The 20,599-nt window shown below is 36.8% G+C and overlaps 1 protein-coding gene across 1 annotated transcript; it reads right to left on the minus strand.

Moving 5' to 3' along the window:
* Positions 1-4,337: 4,337 nt before the first annotated feature.
* On the minus strand, positions 4,338-19,307 carry LOC110459354 (solute carrier family 25 member 40-like). The gene is made up of 9 exons (XM_021511570.1): positions 19,040-19,307; positions 18,358-18,545; positions 17,491-17,558; positions 15,963-16,093; positions 12,773-12,946; positions 11,922-12,031; positions 11,378-11,456; positions 10,802-10,879; positions 4,338-7,334 (listed from the first exon to the last, which is right to left on the minus strand). The coding sequence occupies exons 1-9, from the start codon at positions 19,158-19,160 to the stop codon at positions 7,213-7,215; spliced, it is 1,071 nt and encodes a 356-aa protein (XP_021367245.1). The 5' UTR covers positions 19,161-19,307; the 3' UTR covers positions 4,338-7,212.
* Positions 19,308-20,599: the final 1,292 nt, after the last annotated feature.

Genomic DNA, 20,599 nt, shown 5'->3' on the forward strand with positions numbered 1-20,599 from the left:
TGATTTACATTTGAGAGGAAAATATTAACACAAATACATGTACATGTACTCATTGCAACTACTGTAGACACATGAGTGGAACATGCCACTTGTGGCCAATGGAATCTGATTGCCATATACTGGCTGAATATTCCCTGAACAGTCCTTGAATTTACTTACTGGAGACAGGCTGAAGATTCCCTGAACAGTCCTTGCATATACTTACTGGAGACAATGTGTTTCATTTACTGTGAAGAAAATTGGAAGAAGGTGCTGGAATCTACACACCACGTGACTTCGCAACATACCGGTACGTGTTGTACAAGATCACAACATGTCATATAATACTTAATTCACATCTCCTATTTCGTTTTATCAAGTATAATTTAAAACGGTGCAGTACTTTCAGAGAGAGTAGGACACACAACGTTGTGTCTACAGACGGTCAACTTGATTTCAGTGGACCCCCTCAACTTTGTTGCGGGTGGTATAATTACTAACACCAGGCACGTTCTTGATCATTGCATGAATTTATTCAAAAAATATTCTGAAATTTCTTCAATGAAATATTGAAAATTAGTTATTACCCCTGAAACTACTCGGAAATTTTAGTTAAATAAGTTTAAGGAAGGATATTGTATACCAAAACAAGATTGCAAAACATGTTTTCCAAATGAAATGAAATACACTTGTTACCCGATTACACAGAATCAGTGAAGAGGTATATGTCTTCATCAATTCTCACTGACGATGAACAGACTAGAAAAGAATTCCACAGGAGTGGATGTGTCGCCTGCTCAGCGCTTTTAGTAAGAAAAGTGTTTTGGCTTGAGTTATCCGTAAACAGATATGCCAAAACGCTGAAAGTTGAAACTCGTCAGAAATACCAGTAATATATGTTGAACATTATTGCTTCTAAGATTACCCTACAGAATTTGAAAGGAATTGATTAAAAATAAATAAGTTCTTGCATTTACTACACAATGCTCTTATTTAGCAATAAAAGGGTCATAACTCCACCAAAAATGGACGTAAACTTCTGAAATGCGAACTTGTCCGAGCTATATTAGTATGCAATATGTGAACCGAGTATGAGTTCAATCAAATCAAGCTATCGCACGGGAACCTTGTTTCCGACGATGCAATTGACGACGAAGCCAACAAAGTAATACCAATATGTCGCCTTGCGTTGCAGGCGACACAAAAATGCTTCAATAAATACATCAAAATAGACTACATGTAGGTTATCTCCCAATCTTGGCAGATGGTTATACTTGTATTATGCCCTTTTAACTAAAATGAAAGAGCATCAAACTGATTACACATTGCTAAAAAGAATCAATTTAGTTATATAAATCAAGTTATATAAATCATTGATAAATCAATTATATACAATTTTGTATCATAATCTGTACAATGAACATATAGAAAATGTGTTTTGATAACATGTACAAAGAGTTTCATAAAAGGTGAAATGTATAAAACCTCTGTATGATACATATATAATTGTACATAGCACAGCATTAATACGAGCTTTGTTCAACTTTTGGAAAATAAGATCTATCAATTTTACAGAACAACTTATTACACAGACAGATCCTCATGCTACAGTTGATCTTGTGTTGGTTTTATTTTTCACAAAACATGTACTGAATACAAAAACAACTCTTCCTCTAAAACAACCCTCTCTACAGCATAATAGATACAAGGACTTTATTATAACAAGACTTCCAGATCTGAGATGAACTCCTATGATACACAGTGATCTGATTTTCATAACTTAATCCCTGTATTAAGACATGCTACATCCTATGTTAATATTTGAAAACATTTGTGGTAGGCAAGAAAACTAAGGGGGGGGGGGGGGGGGGGGGAATGTCAAACAAAGTCTTTGACACATAGTAACAATCCATTTCACCTTAAATAGGTATTTCATTGTGTATTTAATACTACAAGAGTGGGAAAAACAATGGGCCAGAGAAGAATGCGAACCTCTAGGAATCTGTTGTCTATAGTTGGATGACCAGCAATTTACCAGTTTTAGTTCTAGAAATTATTCCGGTAGGGTACCATTTATATTGCTAACATTGTAGTATATTGTTACATTGTATCTACAAAATTAGCTAGTTTTCTTATTGACTTGTTGGCTACAGCATCTGATCAGATGCGCATGTGCAGTCCTATCATTTCACAGAAGGGGTTAACTCATAATGAAATGACACAGATAAAAAAATATTTATTCCAGATATAAGCTATTGAGATGGATATGTCCTCAACAGCTGTTGTCTCATACAGGTCATATTGTACTGGCCTAAGGCTGCTAACATACCAGTGACAACAGACATACAGGTCATATTGTACTGGCCTAAGGCTGCTAACATATCAGTGACAACCGACATGCAGGTCATATTGTACTGGCCTAAGGCTGCTAACATATTAGTGACAACAGACATACAGGACATATTGTACTGGCCTAAGGCTGCTAACATATCAGTGACAACCGACATACAGGTCATATTGTACTGGCCTAAGGCTGCTAACATATCAGTGACAACAGACATACAGGTCAAATTGTACTGGCCTAAGGCTGCTAACATATTAGTGACAACAGACATACAGGTCATATTGTACTGGCCTAAGGCTGCTAACATACCAGTGACAACAGACATACAGGTCATATTGTACTGGCCTAAGGCTGCTAACATACCAGTGACAACAGACATACAGGTCATATTGTACTGGCCTAAGGCTGCTAACATACCAGTGACAACAGACATACAGGTCATATTGTACTGGCCTAAGGCTGCTAACATACCAGTGACAACAGACATACAGGTCATATTGTACTGGCCTAAGGCTGCTAACATACCAGTGACAACAGACATACAGGTCATATTGTACTGGCCTAAGGCTGCTAACATACCAGTGACAACAGACATACAGGTCATATTGTACTGGCCTAAGGCTGCTAACATACCAGTGACAACAGACATACAGGTCATATTGTACTGGCCTAAGGCTGCTAACATACCAGTGACAACAGACATACAGGTCATATTGTACTGGCCTAAGGCTGCTAACATACCAGTGACAACAGACATACAGGTCATATTGTACTGGCCTAAGGCTGCTAACATACCAGTGACAACAGACATACAGGTCATATTGTACTGGCCTAAGGCTGCTAACATACCAGTGACAACAGACATACAGGTCATATTGTACTGGCCTAAGGCTGCTAACATACCAGTGACAACAGACATACAGGTCATATTGTACTGGCCTAAGGCTGCTAACATACCAGTGACAACAGACATACAGGTCATATTGTACTGGCCTAAGGCTGCTAACATACCAGTGACAACAGACATACAGGTCATATTGTACTGGCCTAAGGCTGCTAACATACCAGTGACAACAGACATACAGGTCATATTGTACTGGCCTAAGGCTGCTAACATACCAGTGACAACAGACATACAGGTCATATTGTACTGGCCTAAGGCTGCTAACATACCAGTGACAACAGACATACAGGTCATATTGTACTGGCCTAAGGCTGCTAACATACCAGTGACAACAGACATACAGGTCATATTGTACTGGCCTAAGGCTGCTAACATACCAGTGACAACAGACATACAGGTCATATTGTACTGGCCTAAGGCTGCTAACATACCAGTGACAACAGACATACAGGTCATATTGTACTGGCCTAAGGCTGCTAACATACCAGTGACAACAGACATACAGGTCATATTGTACTGGCCTAAGGCTGCTAACATACCAGTGACAACAGACATACAGGTCATATTGTACTGGCCTAAGGCTGCTAACATACCAGTGACAACAGACATACAGGTCATATTGTACTGGCCTAAGGCTGCTAACATACCAGTGACAACAGACATACAGGTCATATTGTACTGGCCTAAGGCTGCTAACATACCAGCGACAACAGACATACAGGTCACATTGTACTGGCCTAAGGCTGCTAACATACCAGTAACAACAGACATACAGGTCATATTGTACTGGCCTAAGGCTGCTAACATACCAGCAACAACAGACATAAAGGTCATATTGTACTGGTCTAAGGCTGCTAACATACCAGGGACAACAGACATACAGGTCACATTGTACTGGCCTAAGGCTGCTAACATACCAGTGACAACAAACAAACTCGGTTGCAACTCGGGCAGCTTTTCACACAGGTACTAGCATGGGTAATCTTGTCTATAGTCATGTACATGTAGTTTTACAGGGCATTCCTGTTCAACAAAACTAAATACAATTGTTTACTTATTTTAAATATATATAATATGCAATTTAAAATCGATGAAAATAATATCTATTCAGTAATGTGATTAATTCCTTTACTCTTAGGGAACATTAAAAACGGGACAGTTAAATGATTACATTGAATAGACATCAGACATCTCTTTTATTTCTCTGTGACCACCATGTGTAACAAACATGGTATCAACGCAGACTGTATACAAAATTTTAAATATCAACACGAGTATGTACATCCATATGAATAACAATAACAATGTTTCGTAAATTATAAGCAATTAGGAGTACTTTTCTAAAACTTTCTACAGACTTTGTATTCAGGTAAAGTGTACCACTGCATCAGTTATAATCACACAGAAGAGAGTTTTTTTACTCCCTTATAGAAGATGAATCTGGCTTTGAGTAACCTCCCCTGTCAAGCTATTGATAAGCTTTGCAGCCCATTATAATTTAATTCTCATTTTGATGCCTTGCATATATAATTTCTGGGCGGCATCATTGGTAAGGTGTATGCTTTGAAATGTTCCGGAGTTAGACCCCAATATTTTTTCTGTTTTCTTTTCTATTCCTATTTTCAAACATTCAAATTTCAAACAACCATAATTCTGTAAAATGCACCTCAATATGTTTTATGGAATGTTTCTTTTGAAAAGGACTAAAAAGAAAAAAAAAAGAAAAAAAATGTCAGTGATAGCTGAACTTTTTGTTACAAAGCATCCAAGCAATTTGCTGAACACATGAAAACAAATGTTTGTGAAAACATGAAAACTTTAAATACATTGGGTACTGTTTAAATAAATGTTTTGAGCCCTGTTTAAATCATTTTGGGTATTTTTATTAAAATGAATATTATATGCTGTTTAAATAAAGATCAAAATTATCATATTAATCAAATAATTGTCAAAACTTAATCTTCCTTTCAATGAACTCAATGATTAAACAATTTTATAATGTAGCATCCTTTGAAAAAAAATCAAATTTAAAGTAACGAAATAAATATATTTATATCCAAATATATATTAAGAAAACAAAGAGGTATGATGATTAAATATATGTATATCCCTAAAGTGATTTAAGTGGGAAGTTATTAAAGGTATAATCAGGGGGAACTATGAGTAATATGAGCCAGGACAAACTCGTACCTAACCATACCTAACCATACATAACATTGGATCATAATTTGTTCAGAATGATGTCACTAGAGTGATGACAAAGTGGGTTTTTTTAAGTGACCTTGACCTTAGTACCATAAACATTGCTTTGTTTAAGCCAATTCTAAAACTTTACCATTACGTGAAGTTAGTTCACATTCATTAGGAAAGCAGTCAATAGTGATGACAATATGCATGAAAATGGACTGCTAAATCCACGACTTCATCAGCAGGTATTAATGAGGCCATATCTAGATACATTAAGCATCATTAGATAGCAACTTTAGTACCAAACATGCAGTGAGAAAAGGTGTTCACAGATCACACATTATTGTAATTAAGGTATGCGTTTATTTGTGATTCTAGATGTGTTTAACACAAAGCTAAATCACAAGCATTCTTCCAACAAAGCCATTGCACAGATTTGGGTATAGATTCTGCAGTGCCTGTGTAAATGTACTGTAAACATGCAGATCTCTGTTTAAAATATCACAGGTAAGATTTCATGTATATACGGGAAACTTTTTGTGTGTACGACACTGGCATTAATTCAACAAAGTAAACTTGGGTAGAAGTACTTTCAACATGACATATACAGGAAGATACATTAAATGTTTGTAGGGTTACATACAAAATTTCTGACCATGGAAAAATAACTTAAGTGTTTCACACTCGCACCATTACAGGGACATTTTTAAATTTCAACACACACCCACATTCTCATCATTTCATATTTCTGTTACATTTGAAAATATAAATCCCATCAATTCTGTGCATTAACTGTATCAAGTAGTTTTGTATCTTTCAACTGTTTTATAGTCACTCCAAAAATTGCTGCGACATCATCAACAATTTTCTCAAAGCTTGCTACCTGTTGAAGTAGGAATTATCATTCTTAAACTCCTCAACCTCTCTGCCAAGTGGATATTATTACAACACAAATGACGCAGGAATATTTTAAAAACATGTCAAGATACATTTTTGAGTCGATTCAATAAATGTGAAATTGGTGAAAAGAAATCCACCCAAGGAAACGTTCCACTAATACTGGATGTATCTTCTTCACATTGATAGGAGACTGGAAAACACTTGGTGCTTATATTAAAGTTGATATTATACAAAACTTTGTCAATATTCCATGTTACACATGTTACTTTGGATTATCTCCTATACAAGTCTCTTGGCTATGTAATGTCACCTTAAGATGTCGCTGTAGCTCTGTTAGATCCTCAGATACTGTAAGCCCAAATATGCACCACGCTAAACACGTTTGTCGTAATCTGTACCAGGCTCAACACATCAGTTGTAATCTGGACCATGCTTAACACATCAGTCGTAATCTGTGCCAGGCTAAACACATCAGTCTTAATCTGTACCAGGCTAAACACTTCAGTCGTGATCTGTACCAGGCTCAACACATCAGTCGTAATCTGTACCAGGCTAAGCACTTCAGTCGTAATCTGTACAAGGCTCAACACATAAGTCGTAATCTGTACCAGGCTAAACATGTTTGTCGTAATCTGGACCAGGCTCAACACATCAGTCGTAATCTGTACCAGGCTAAACACATAAGTCGTAATCAGTACCAGGCTAAACATGTTTGTCGTAATCTGGACCAGGCTAAACACATAAGTCGTAATCTGGACCAGGCTAAACACATAAGTCGTAATCTGTACCAGGCTGAACACATCAGTCGTAATCTGTACCACGCCAACCACACCAGTCGTAATCTGCACCCGGCTATAAACACATCAGTGGATAAAACAAAGAGTCTGACAGAGAAAGGCTATATTGTTAATGATTTTGGCACCGAAAGGTTGTGTTCCCTGAACATTGACTTGAAATATTCGTAAGAACTGATCATGATGGCACAGGCAGGTGCGACTTTGATTACCCTGGGAACCATACCTGTAACAAAAATAACATTGACTTAAATACACTATACCATGTATGTAGTACTTTAAAGACAACATATACCATTACTGATAATCATCACATCAACCTGTCAGCTTACGACTGAGACTATGTTATATATAGGCCATTATACACTATACAGATCTATGTTGACAACAATTCGGAGACATTATGGACTAAATCTGTAATATACGTCTTACATTGTAACTGTTATACATTGTACTAATCTGGATACAACTGGAACCTAAATAGTTGGGAAGTTTATACAGGGCCCTGCTTATAAAAAGTTATTGATAATAGCTATAAACATTTTGAACAGGACAAATTTAAAATATGTAAGTTTTGGCTTGATAATTTACAATAATTCACAATGACATTTTCAGATCGTGTTTAAAAACACCTTTTGCAGAGAAAGTCAACAGAACGAAATTGAACAGCAGGAATGAAAAGTGGGTTCTAACAAGGATGTATAGCAAAATCAGTAAAACATGTTTACATCAATTACCTTAGCATTCATTATCCTTATTGAACCTGGATTTAACACCCAGTGATATTTTTTCCATATTCCAACATACCTGTCCTGTGTAGGACTAAAATTTTGTGCTATCATCAGGTGTGAGAGTAATGCATAATAAAAATACTCACCAAATGACATACTTACAAAATGCTAAGACCTCATTGCTTAGTCCGTATTCCGTCTTTGCNGTCTTTGCGTATTGCAGAGTTATCTTCTCTTGTGAGCAGGTACTGAATGTTACTTCATTGGTTTGTGTGAGAAAATTACGTTGTTTTCTCAAAAATTGATGACGTTACTGACTGAACAATCAATACCTGCTCACAAGAGAAGATAACTCTGCAATACGCAAAGACGAAATAGACAGGGATCCGGATAAAACACGGGCCAATATAGACAGGCTCAACATACATGTTAAAATAGTTAAAATGTGATCATTAAATTTTCATAAAATCAGCCAGATAGTTAGGGCGATAGTGAAAAGCCCTCCTTACATGTAATCAGGTAATACTACACTAAGATTCCAAGAAATGCCAGTAAATAACATGCAGAATTTTTCACTAACCTGTAAAAAGGGAGGTAACTCCTTGCTGTCTGTATAATTTTTGTATCAGGCGAAATGTAGAACTTGTCTGTTTTTCACCTGTATGGCACAAAAAAATGTTCACTTTTAACAATGCAACTATGTCTAAACAGAACAAGAGGCCCAGGGGCCTTAATAGCTCACCTGGTATTTTATTTTTCAATTTAAAACCTGCTGAGTACCATTCAGGTTTATCAAAGGAGTACAAGTAACAAAGTTGCATCTTCCATTTATAAATATTCAATTCCCTTTGCCCAAAGATTCTCTAAAACAAGTTTGGTTAGGTTAAAATCCCTTCAACGGTACAGAAGGAGAAGGATCTTTAATGTTTTCCTCTATTTCCCCTAATGGGCCCCACTAATCTGCCCCAAAGAAGGGGAATCCACACACCTCAGTTTAAACAAAATTGATTCTTTTCTCCCTAAGCATGCTTCAGACTGCATTTGGTTTAAATCCCTTCACTTGTATAGTAGGAGAAAAAAAATCCTCTATTTCCCCTATTGGGCCCCGCTCCTATGCCGCCAGAAGGCCCACACCCTCCGTTTATACAAACTTGAGTCTCCTTTGTCCAAAGATGCTCTAGGACAAATTTGGTCAAAATCCTTCAATTGGTTGAGGAGAAGATTTTTAAAGATTTACCTATTTTCCCCTATTTGGCCCCGTCCCTCTGCCCCCAGGGGGACCATACCCTCCGTTCATACAAAACTGAGAACCCTTTGGCCAATGATGCTCCAGACCAAATTTGGTCAAAATCCCTTCATCGGTACAAAAGGAGAAGGATATTTGATGTTTTCCTCTATTTCCCCTAATGGGCCCCACCCATCNTATATCATTCACTTAGCTTACTTACTGAGCCTGCAGCAGCACCAGAAACGAAGTTATCCCAGAAATTTATTTCTATCGTTCCTCGAATCTTCTGCAGCATTGACTTAAAACTTTCATATCCAAACCAGTAGAGTGCTGTAAAAACAAAAACACAAGGAGAATAAGTCACCCCAGCGCTAATCTGTTACACATCTGTTTGTTATAATATCACAGACACCTAAAATTATTACTCATTTGGACAAAATAATTCTTAGTGACGATACAGTGGAGCCTATCTGTACTTAACCCTGAGAACTCAAGATACCATTTTACTGGATCCCAATGTATACATTTAAATGTAAAACCTGTCCATTCTTAATTGAAATACTGTTCATGGTGGTATCCAGGTTTCACTCTATACAGGTAAGTGATAATATAAAGAAAACAATGACTGCGATGCTATCAATAACAACTGAAATGTATTACACAGTACAAGTCAGATAGATAAATATTGTTCAATACAGTTATGAACAATGTCAGGAAACAAGAAAAAGCACAGTAAGTGTTGACTTGCTTGAGTTTTACAGAACATTACTACTCATGGGCTACACCCCTTGTCATATGCTCCTGATCAAAATGGATCGGTCAGTTAAGAATTTTCCCATATAAATTTTGAGCAGACAATCTTTCATCAAATTCTAGTCTTCTCATATAGAAAGAATACAATTAGCAAGCTTTTGATTTGCATTTCTACTAGATCTAGAAACAATTCAGAGCTGACTAAAACAAGAGATGGCTTTAACATTAAACAAGAGTATCATATGACAAAGGTGAAATTTATTTGCAAAATTCTAAACTTAACTCTTTTTAAAATTATCAACAAGGTATTGTGTTCACCTGAAAAAGGAACATCCCTAAACAATGTAGGACCAAGTCCCATCCACAAGGTAAGTACTCCTTCCTGTCGAACCATGTTCCTAACTGCCTTCCACACCGCACTGTAACTCAGCTGTTCTGACTGTATCTTCGTACGTACCATCTCCAGGGGGCTAATCATCGTCACAGCCCACGCTGAAAGACACAAACACTGAATACACACATATCCACATACTGGGATCAAAATGTCCAAGTCTCAAACAGGCATGTTCACCTAACTCATATTTCATACAGGCATGTCCAACTAACGTATGCTTCACATTGACATGTCCAACTAAAGTATGCTTCACACAGGCATGTCCAACTAACAATTGCTTCACATAGACATGTCCAACTAAAGTATGCTTCACAAAGACATGTCCAACTAATGTATCCTTCACAANCCTGCTCACAAGAGAAGAGAACTCTGCAATACGCAAAGACGGAATAGACAGGGATCCGGATGAAACATGGGCCAATATAGACAGGCTCAACATGCATGTTAAATAGATAATAGGATCATTAAATTTTCATAAAATCAGCCAGATAGTTAGGTGGATAGTGAAAAGCCCTCCTTACATGTAATCAGGTAATACTAGGATTCCAAGAAATGCCAGTAAATAACATGCAGAATTGTTCACTAACCAGTAAAAAGGGAGGTAACTCCTTGCTGTCTGTATAATTTTTGTATCAGGCGAAATGTAGAACTTGTCTGTTTTTCACCTGTATGGCACAAAAAAATGTTCACTTTTAACAATGCAACTATGTCTAAACAGAAAAATATTGCTAACATTTTACAAGGCATTATTAACATTTGAAAGTGAATCAAGGTATACTATTGGCATAAATTGATAGCCCACTATTACAACAAGCTTGTCACTAAAAGCAATGAAAACTATTTTCTAAAAGTAGTAACAGTGATCAACTTGGAACATAGACTCATTTAAAATATTGTCATATCGCAAACACTTGTACAAATTTTCATTGATACACAGGGTATTTTATAAAGCTGTTACTGTAAATGTGCCTTATACTTTAGCACAGAGATCTTTTCATTATTCTTGAATTTAACTCTTTTGCTTCCTAATTATCAATTCAACCTGTTTTTTGTGCTGTTTCATTAGAACCTGAAACTTAATCCAGCCAGAGCACTTTTATATAATATATATTTTTAGCCGTTGATATATACATGATTTTATTCAGTATCTATAATTATCTCACCTGAGTTTGTGAAATTTCCTAGCTCTATCTGTCGATGTGTCTTGATGACATCAAAAGGCAGTGTAATCACTCCTGCAATCTGGGATAAATGGTTTCATTTTCAAAATCTAATATTTTTACTTTAAGAAATTAAATTGATCAAAAACAGCACTTACCAGGTAATACAGTACCGTTATGAAAAATACATTAGACACAATCGTAACTTCTGTTTCACTAAAAATGTTTTAATGATATTTTATCCCTCTGCCTTTCTTCATAGAAAATGTTTTTTTGTTGTAACTTAATTCTTAGTGACAATATTAACTATGATTTCTATAAATCCTTATTCCATTGAATATCAAGGTTAATTTCATGTATTGTTGATGAAGTCTAATTACTGGGAAGACTGTATTGAGTTCAAAATGAGCCTTTTGCCTTCCCTTGCGAAAAGCAATCTATGTTTGTGTTCACAAGCTAAGAGAACTGAAATTACAACAGGAAATAGAAATTCATGTCATCATTATTCTTTCATGGAAGATGTATATCATTCACTTAGCTTACTTACTGAGCCTGCAGCAGCACCAGAAACGAAGTTATCCCAGAAATTTATTTCTATCGTTCCTCGAATCTTCTGCAGCATTGACTTAAAACTTTCATATCCAAACCAGTAGAGTGCTGTAAAAACAAAAACACAAGGAGAATAAGTCACCCCAGCGCTAATCTGTTACACATCTGTTTGTTATAATATCACAGACACCTAAAATTATTACTCATTTGGACAAAATAATTCTTAGTGACGATACAGTGGAGCCTATCTGTACTTAACCCTGAGAACTCAAGATACCATTTTACTGGATCCCAATGTATACATTTAAATGTAAAACCTGTCCATTCTTAATTGAAATACTGTTCATGGTGGTATCCAGGTTTCACTCTATACAGGTAAGTGATAATATAAAGAAAACAATGACTGCGATGCTATCAATAACAACTGAAATGTATTACACAGTACAAGTCAGATAGATAAATATTGTTCAATACAGTTATGAACAATGTCAGGAAACAAGAAAAAGCACAGTAAGTGTTGACTTGCTTGAGTTTTACAGAACATTACTACTCATGGGCTACACCCCTTGTCATATGCTCCTGATCAAAATGGATCGGTCAGTTAAGAATTTTCCCATATAAATTTTGAGCAGACAATCTTTCATCAAATTCTAGTCTTCTCATATAGAAAGAATACAATTAGCAAGCTTTTGATTTGCATTTCTACTAGATCTAGAAACAATTCAGAGCTGACTAAAACAAGAGATGGCTTTAACATTAAACAAGAGTATCATATGACAAAGGTGAAATTTATTTGCAAAATTCTAAACTTAACTCTTTTTAAAATTATCAACAAGGTATTGTGTTCACCTGAAAAAGGAACATCCCTAAACAATGTAGGACCAAGTCCCATCCACAAGGTAAGTACTCCTTCCTGTCGAACCATGTTCCTAACTGCCTTCCACACCGCACTGTAACTCAGCTGTTCTGACTGTATCTTCGTACGTACCATCTCCAGGGGGCTAATCATCGTCACAGCCCACGCTGAAAGACACAAACACTGAATACACACATATCCACATACTGGGATCAAAATGTCCAAGTCTCAAACAGGCATGTTCACCTAACTCATATTTCATACAGGCATGTCCAACTAACGTATGCTTCACATTGACATGTCCAACTAAAGTATGCTTCACACAGGCATGTCCAACTAACAATTGCTTCACATAGACATGTCCAACTAAAGTATGCTTCACAAAGACATGTCCAACTAATGTATCCTTCACAAAGACATGTCCAACTAACGTATCCTTCACATAGACATGTCCAACTAACGTATCCTTCACACAGGCATGTCCAACTAACAATTGCTTCACATAGACATGTCCAACTAACGTATGCTTGACATAGACAGATCCAACTAACGTATGCTTCACATAGACATGTCCAACTAACGTATCCTTCACATAGACATGTCCAACTAACGTATGCTTCACATAGACATGTCCAACTAACGTATCCGTCACATAGACATGTCCAACTAACGTATCCTTCACATAGACATGTCCAACTAACGTATCCTTCACATAGACATGTCCAACTAACGTATCCTTCACATAGACATGTCCAACTAACGTATCCTTCACATAGACATGTCCAACTAACGTATCCTTCACATAGACATGTCCAACTAACGTATCCTTCACATAGACATGTCCAACTAACGTATCCTTCACATAGACATGTCCAACTAACGTATCCTTCACATAGACATGTCCAACTAACGTATCCTTCACATAGACATGTCCAACTAACGTATCCTTCACATAGACATGTCCAACTAACGTATCCTTCACATAGACATGTCCAACTAACGTATCCTTCACATAGACATGTCCAACTAACGTATCCTTCACATAGACATGTCCAACTAACGTATCCTTCACATAGACATGTCCAACTAACGTATCCTTCACATAGACATGTCCAACTAACGTATCCTTCACATAGACATGTCCAACTAACGTATCCTTCACATAGACATGTCCAACTAACGTATCCTTCACATAGACATGTCCAACTAACGTATCCTTCACATAGACATGTCCAACTAATGTATCCTTCACATAGACATGTCCAACTAACGTATGCTTCACATAGACATGTCCAACTAACGTATGCTTCACATAGACATGTCCAACTAACGTATGCTTCACATAGACATGTCCAACTAACGTATCCTTCACATAGACATGTCCAACTAACGTATGCTTCACATAGACATGTCCAACTAACGTATCCTTCACATAGACATGTCCAACTAACGTATGCTTCACATAGACATGTCCAACTAACGTATCCTTCACATAGACATGTCCAACTAACGTATGCTTCACATAGACATGTCCAACTAACGTATGCTTCACATAGACATGTCCAACTAACGTATGCTTCACATAGACATGTCCAACTAACGTATGCTTCACATAGACATGTCCAACTAACGTATGCTTCACATAGACATGTCCAACTAACGTATGCTTCACATAGACATGTCCAACTAACGTATGCTTCACATAGACATGTCCAACTAACGTATGCTTCACATAGACATGTCCAACTAACGTATGCTTCACATAGACATGTCCAACTAACGTATCCTTCACATAGACATGTCCAACTAACGTATGCTTCACATAGACATGTCCAACTAACGTATCCTTCACATAGACATGTCCAACTAACGTATGCTTCACATAGACATGTCCAACTAACGTATCCTTCACATAGACATGTCCAACTAACGTATGCTTCACATAGACATGTCCAACTAACGTATCCTTCACATAGACATGTCCAACTAACGTATGCTTCACATAGACATGTCCAACTAACGTATCCTTCACATAGACATGTCCAACTAACGTATCCTTCACATAGACATGTCCAACTAATGTATCCTTCACATAAACATGTCCAACTAATGTATGCTTCACATAGACATGCCCAACTAGCGTATGCTTCACATAGACATGCCCAACTAGCGTATGCTTGACATAGACATGTCCAACTAACGTATCCGTCACATTGACATGTCCAACTAACGTATGCTTCAAATAGACATGCCCAACTAACGAATGCTTGACATAGACATGTCTAACTAATGTATGCTTCACATAGACATCCCCAACTAGCGTATGCTTCACATAAACATGTCCAACTAATGTATCCTTAACATAAACATGTCCAACTAATGTGTGCTTCACATAGACATGCCCCATAGACATGTCCAACTAATGTATCCTTAACATAAACATGTCCAACTAATGTATCCTTCACATAAACACGTCCAACTAATGTATGCTTCCCATAGACATGTCCAACTAACGCATGCTTGACATAGACATGTCCAACTAACGTATGCTTCACATAAACACGTCCAACTAGCGTATGCTTCACAAAGACATGTCCAACTAACGTATGCTTCACATAAACATGTCCAACTAACGCATGCTTCACATAAACATGTCCAACTAATGTATGCTTCACATAGACATGTCCAACTAACGCATGCTTCACATAAACATATTCCCTCACAAAAACTTTATACAAGTATCAATCTCCACACAAACATGTTGAACAAGCATACCTATCCAAACACAAACTTCATACAAGCCTGCTCAGAAACATGCATGATACACTTCAAAGATACACAACCACAAACAAGTACTTCATCTTCCTAAAGTCACGTCAACCTAAAACCATAACACGAAAACAGACAAATATTGCTGTCGCAATCATATGGCAATATTTATCTATACACACTTCATATATTGAGTTCCCCAATGAGTCGTGGTTGGTTATCAAGTTTATCATACTCAAGTTACAGAACTTTTATAATTGTACTCCAATGTTATAATTAACAACAGTAACTTATGACAGTGCTGCTGATATGTTATCTGACACTTTATAGTGTGAAATCAGACAACTGACAACATCCTGAATCTATACTGCACTGGTATGTGAAAATAGGCTACATTGTAACATGTGTACTTACTGCGGGCAACAACCCCGGCAGCCATAGGTTTCCACCACTGCCCCTGCTGTAGCCCATCACTGTAGCCCAGCTTGTTCCGACACTGCTCGTAACATGTAAAGTAGACAACCGTGGCGGGCACAGCCATCACTCTGTCAACAGAATAACACATTTAATGAAATGTTTGTATAAAAGCTAAATTAAATTCATCGGAACGAATTGTTTAGGTTTCCTGTAGACAAAATAGTGGACCGAATGGGGAAAGGGGAATATATCTTTAAAACAGTATACCCCTCGAGATTACCCCTGTACAGGTAAACTGGGAAGTTACCCAACAATACATAGTGAAATCTACCGCCTCAAATGTGTAAATGTGTTTTGTGATTATTGTTTGTACGTTTTGTATGTAAGGCTTTTACTTAATGTACGGGAAATCAGAGAATACGCAGCCGAACATCCAAAATTTTCCTAACAGGAAATAGTCAATTTTACAACACTCCGGAGTGTCCTTGTAAAACGGGAAATTGTTGGCAATATTCTGTCACAGAAAAGATCTCTCAATCTCCTGGATGATGATTCTGTCGCATTCCCCCATAGAAAACGACATTAATCTGTGATGCACGCAGACAGGAAGAAGCTTTGTATAAGTGGTTCACAAATAACGGGTTCAAGAATATTTCTGACGATAATTTGAAAGAAAAGCTCTTCCATTGGGTGAGGATTTTTACAGTAATATTCAAGAAAATGACAGATGAAAAAAAAGTATTGCATTTCTTATAATGGACAACGCACCATCCCATGCCATACAAAATTCATTGAATGTCACTGTATTTCCTTCCACCTTCAACGAGTCATCTACAGCCATAGGATCCCAGAATCATTAAAGCATTTAACTTTTTTAACCCTAGGTAACTTGAGTAGACTCTACCATACATTCATCTGGATGAGTCCATTATGGTCCACAGTGGTGAAAGGGTTAAAGCAAGTACCAACATTACAGCTCATCCACTTATTTAATGATGATGTTTAAAAAGTAAGTGCATTTATTTCAAAACAAATAAGTGTATGCATATGCAGTGTTTGTTTCAGATGTATACATCCATTTTACTTCACAAGTATTGAACTAAAAACCCTGTTATACCACCAAAGTTGGCATAGGATAAAAGGCGATGGTATAACTGGGACTACTGTGTACATACATGTTACTTCTTAAACACTGTTAGAGAGATCTTACCATATCTATGACATGATATATCAAAAAGGGATCCACTGTTGTATAAATGTTGGTAGGGGCTGAGGGGAGTGGTCCAATAACAGAAATGAATGTAAATTTTACAAAAGAATACACCAGTCCTGTGAAAAAGTCTTGGGCTCCAACGGTTTAATGTTTTCATTACTATTTATCAACTCATTCTTGAGAAACCAAAACTCCCTAATTTGGAACAGACTGACAGACTAAGACACATACACAATCCTATATACCCCTAATGCTCCCAGTAGTGGGTATATACATCACATTATTCAGCATGGATGGTTTGACCTGACTTACAATGTTGGAGGGAGACCACTCCACAGAGATGCTGGGCCTTCTTGTCGAGAAATCTTTACGAAGGCATCCTAGAAATAAACAACCAAGTTTATATTTCTATAATATACATGTAGTAACAAATATCAACTGTACTGTCAACAAGATTGTGAATATCTAGTAACCATACATGGGATGCACAGTTATTCTGTATATATCCTGATAAACAGATGAGTACATGACTGCATGCGTTCGAAATATTTTACCCTTCAATCACTGACTTGATAATTTCATTATTTACAACATTAATAAAGCAATCGACGTGTTGATGACAGGGTTTTACTCAAAACCGTAAAAATAACTGTATAGAAATTGCCTTCCTTTTCCCAAATTCCAATTCATCTGAACGATTATATTAAAACTAGTGAAGTTTTAACTAAGCACCAAATAATCAGACATGACAATCAAGAATTGTATATAATTATATAGTTAAAATGTATGCTCAATAACAATTGCACATTTACTCTAACACTACACTAACTTTTCTAATGAAACTTCATATATATATAATTATATGAATTAAATAGTGTAAAAATCACAATTTGAATTTACTACTGTATCAAGAAATGTGTTGACGCTTAATACCAAGCAACCATATGAAAGGCATAATTTTGAGCCAATACCGAGTACTAAAAAATAGTGAAGTTCCCGAGTTCTACATCTCAACTGGATTTTGGCCAAATTCAAACTCAGCCTTTAATTTTGCACAATGTTCATAAATGCTAACATTTTCAACCCAACCAAATACGGACTCTATAGCCATACATGTCAAATTAGTTTCAAATTAGTAATAATTTATTACCCTTTAAAAATGATTGATATAATACATACCAGCGTGCCAGTGAAAGGCTGAGGTAAGCATCTTTTATACCAATGTAGGCGCATTGTGTTACTGCCGTTGCCATTACGACACACACAGACATGATCCATCAACCCATTACAGTAGAGAAAGCATTGTCCTCTCTTCATGGGACTGTTTTGAGCCTGCAGTCTGATCTTCACAACATCTAATGGTGTCACTGCAAAGGTATACACCAATCATATATTATAGTGTGATTTAATAGATACAGTTGTCACATCAACCCATATTTTACCTACATTCAATCAAAGTCAAAGTTCAAAATTTCACATATAATATTACTCTTCACTTTAATTATTTTATCAAATACCATTCACAAAAGCTTGGACTACTTAGATCATAAGGACAGGGTAATCAATATGACTATGACTATCCTACCAAGTTGGAAGTCTGATTGACTCTACAAACGGTAAAGAAACTGTCAGTGTCAGACATCAATGCATGTTTCAAATCGCAATAAGGCGAAAACATCTAATGAACTACCGACCTCGATGAATAGGGATCTATTCCATGATCTATGTTTTATTACCGTGCTGTGATATTTTTCTTCTTTTTGTCGTAATGGCCGTTCAGGGCTAAGGTTTCTGTTTTATAAACACGACACTAAATACATGCAAGTTTAAAAGGTTTGCGCCTTTTTTCAGATATACCTACCAAAGAACGAAGTAAGCACTGCCCCCGAACATGATGAAATCATCTGCTGCCAAGGAGTGATGCGAACTTCAACATGTTTGCTACTCTTTTCCGAGCTGTCATTGCAGTTCATTTCGGTCATCGTGTCATAAGAGTAATCAATTGTACTAAAATCATGTTATAAAGACCAAACTGATGTTATCTAACACTATGTACCGGTATACAAAGCCACATATTCATAATTTCCTGTTACACAAACATTCACCTCCACTCACATGTCAAGTGCACGTTTTTGTACTATCACCAAAACGTTTGAGGTAATCGGACTTTGCTGTAAAGCACTTTTCTTACACTGACGCAAACTAAAGTTAGACTCGGTCTCAAGTTTTTACGGACGTTCAAGAAATAAAAGATGAAATTGTTACTGATACTTGAAATCCTGACCTAGAAACTATATCTATGTGATAATTTGTATAACCATAAAGTTATGAACTTTATTACTTCTGGTATTACGGGGGCCTGAGAATTTGTTACCGAGTTAGATATTTTTTCAGACATTTTGACAGATGCTGAGATAGGTGTCTGAGGGGCTGAATTTTGCCACTGAAACCGGGAGAGAGAAAAAGTACCATGATAACATGTTCACGGATGATAGATCATTATATTTGGACAGGCATCTTTTTAGAACATTGGAGAATGGGGGGATGGGGGTGGGATTTTGTTTAACCCCGGAATTAGATTATTGTTATATATTAAGACTAAGTCCGTACATGGTTAAACGTCTTATCAACAGCTAATGTGCTCCATATCATAGTGTTTTTTGCGCGTCTGTGTGTGCTGGGGGCNAATGGGGGGGGGGGGATTTGGTTTAACCACGGAATTAGATTATTGTTATCTATTAAGACTAAGTCGTGGTTTAACGTCCTATCAACAGCTTATGTTTTCCATATCATAGTGTTTTTTGTATGCGTGCTTGTGCGTCTGTGTGTGCAGGGGACATGGTATGTTGGTGTATTTGCCTCCTTGTGATAGCGCGGATCTGATGTCGACTTTAAAGTGCTCAGTATCTCATGAAATAACAGCACAGCATAACACCCGGTCACGTCATATTGACAACGGGTGAACCAGTTCTTGTCATTCCTCTTCAAGTTAATGCTAAACATTAAGGACTTTAGAATGTCCCGGCCCGGGGACAAAACCAATTGCCTTCCTCACCCGGGCGAACGTGTTGCCAAGCAAGGCGCTAGGAAATGAAAGGTAGCTAGAAGTAGAAATTCCACTATTGTCCATACTTTTTATGGTTAGATCTCCCAATTTTGTACATCTACCAAAAATTATGAAACTAAAAAGGAAAAAAACAAAACAGTATAGCAATCTTCAACATGTCGAGTTACATGTCATTCTGTTGATATTTACTAACTTAATATCACGAATAGACGAGCTAGCTGTTCTCTTATACAGCTCAAAATTATTCTAGTCTTATTCTTTGGTCACTTTTTGTATTTTTTAATGAAAAGTAATTCAGAGTCACTGATCGCTCTTTCGTACTATGACCTTACTATTAGACATGACATTTTGGAG

Source organism: Mizuhopecten yessoensis, unplaced genomic scaffold (genome assembly GCF_002113885.1).
Source record: "Mizuhopecten yessoensis strain PY_sf001 unplaced genomic scaffold, ASM211388v2 scaffold10045, whole genome shotgun sequence".
Taxonomy (NCBI): domain Eukaryota; kingdom Metazoa; phylum Mollusca; class Bivalvia; order Pectinida; family Pectinidae; genus Mizuhopecten; species Mizuhopecten yessoensis.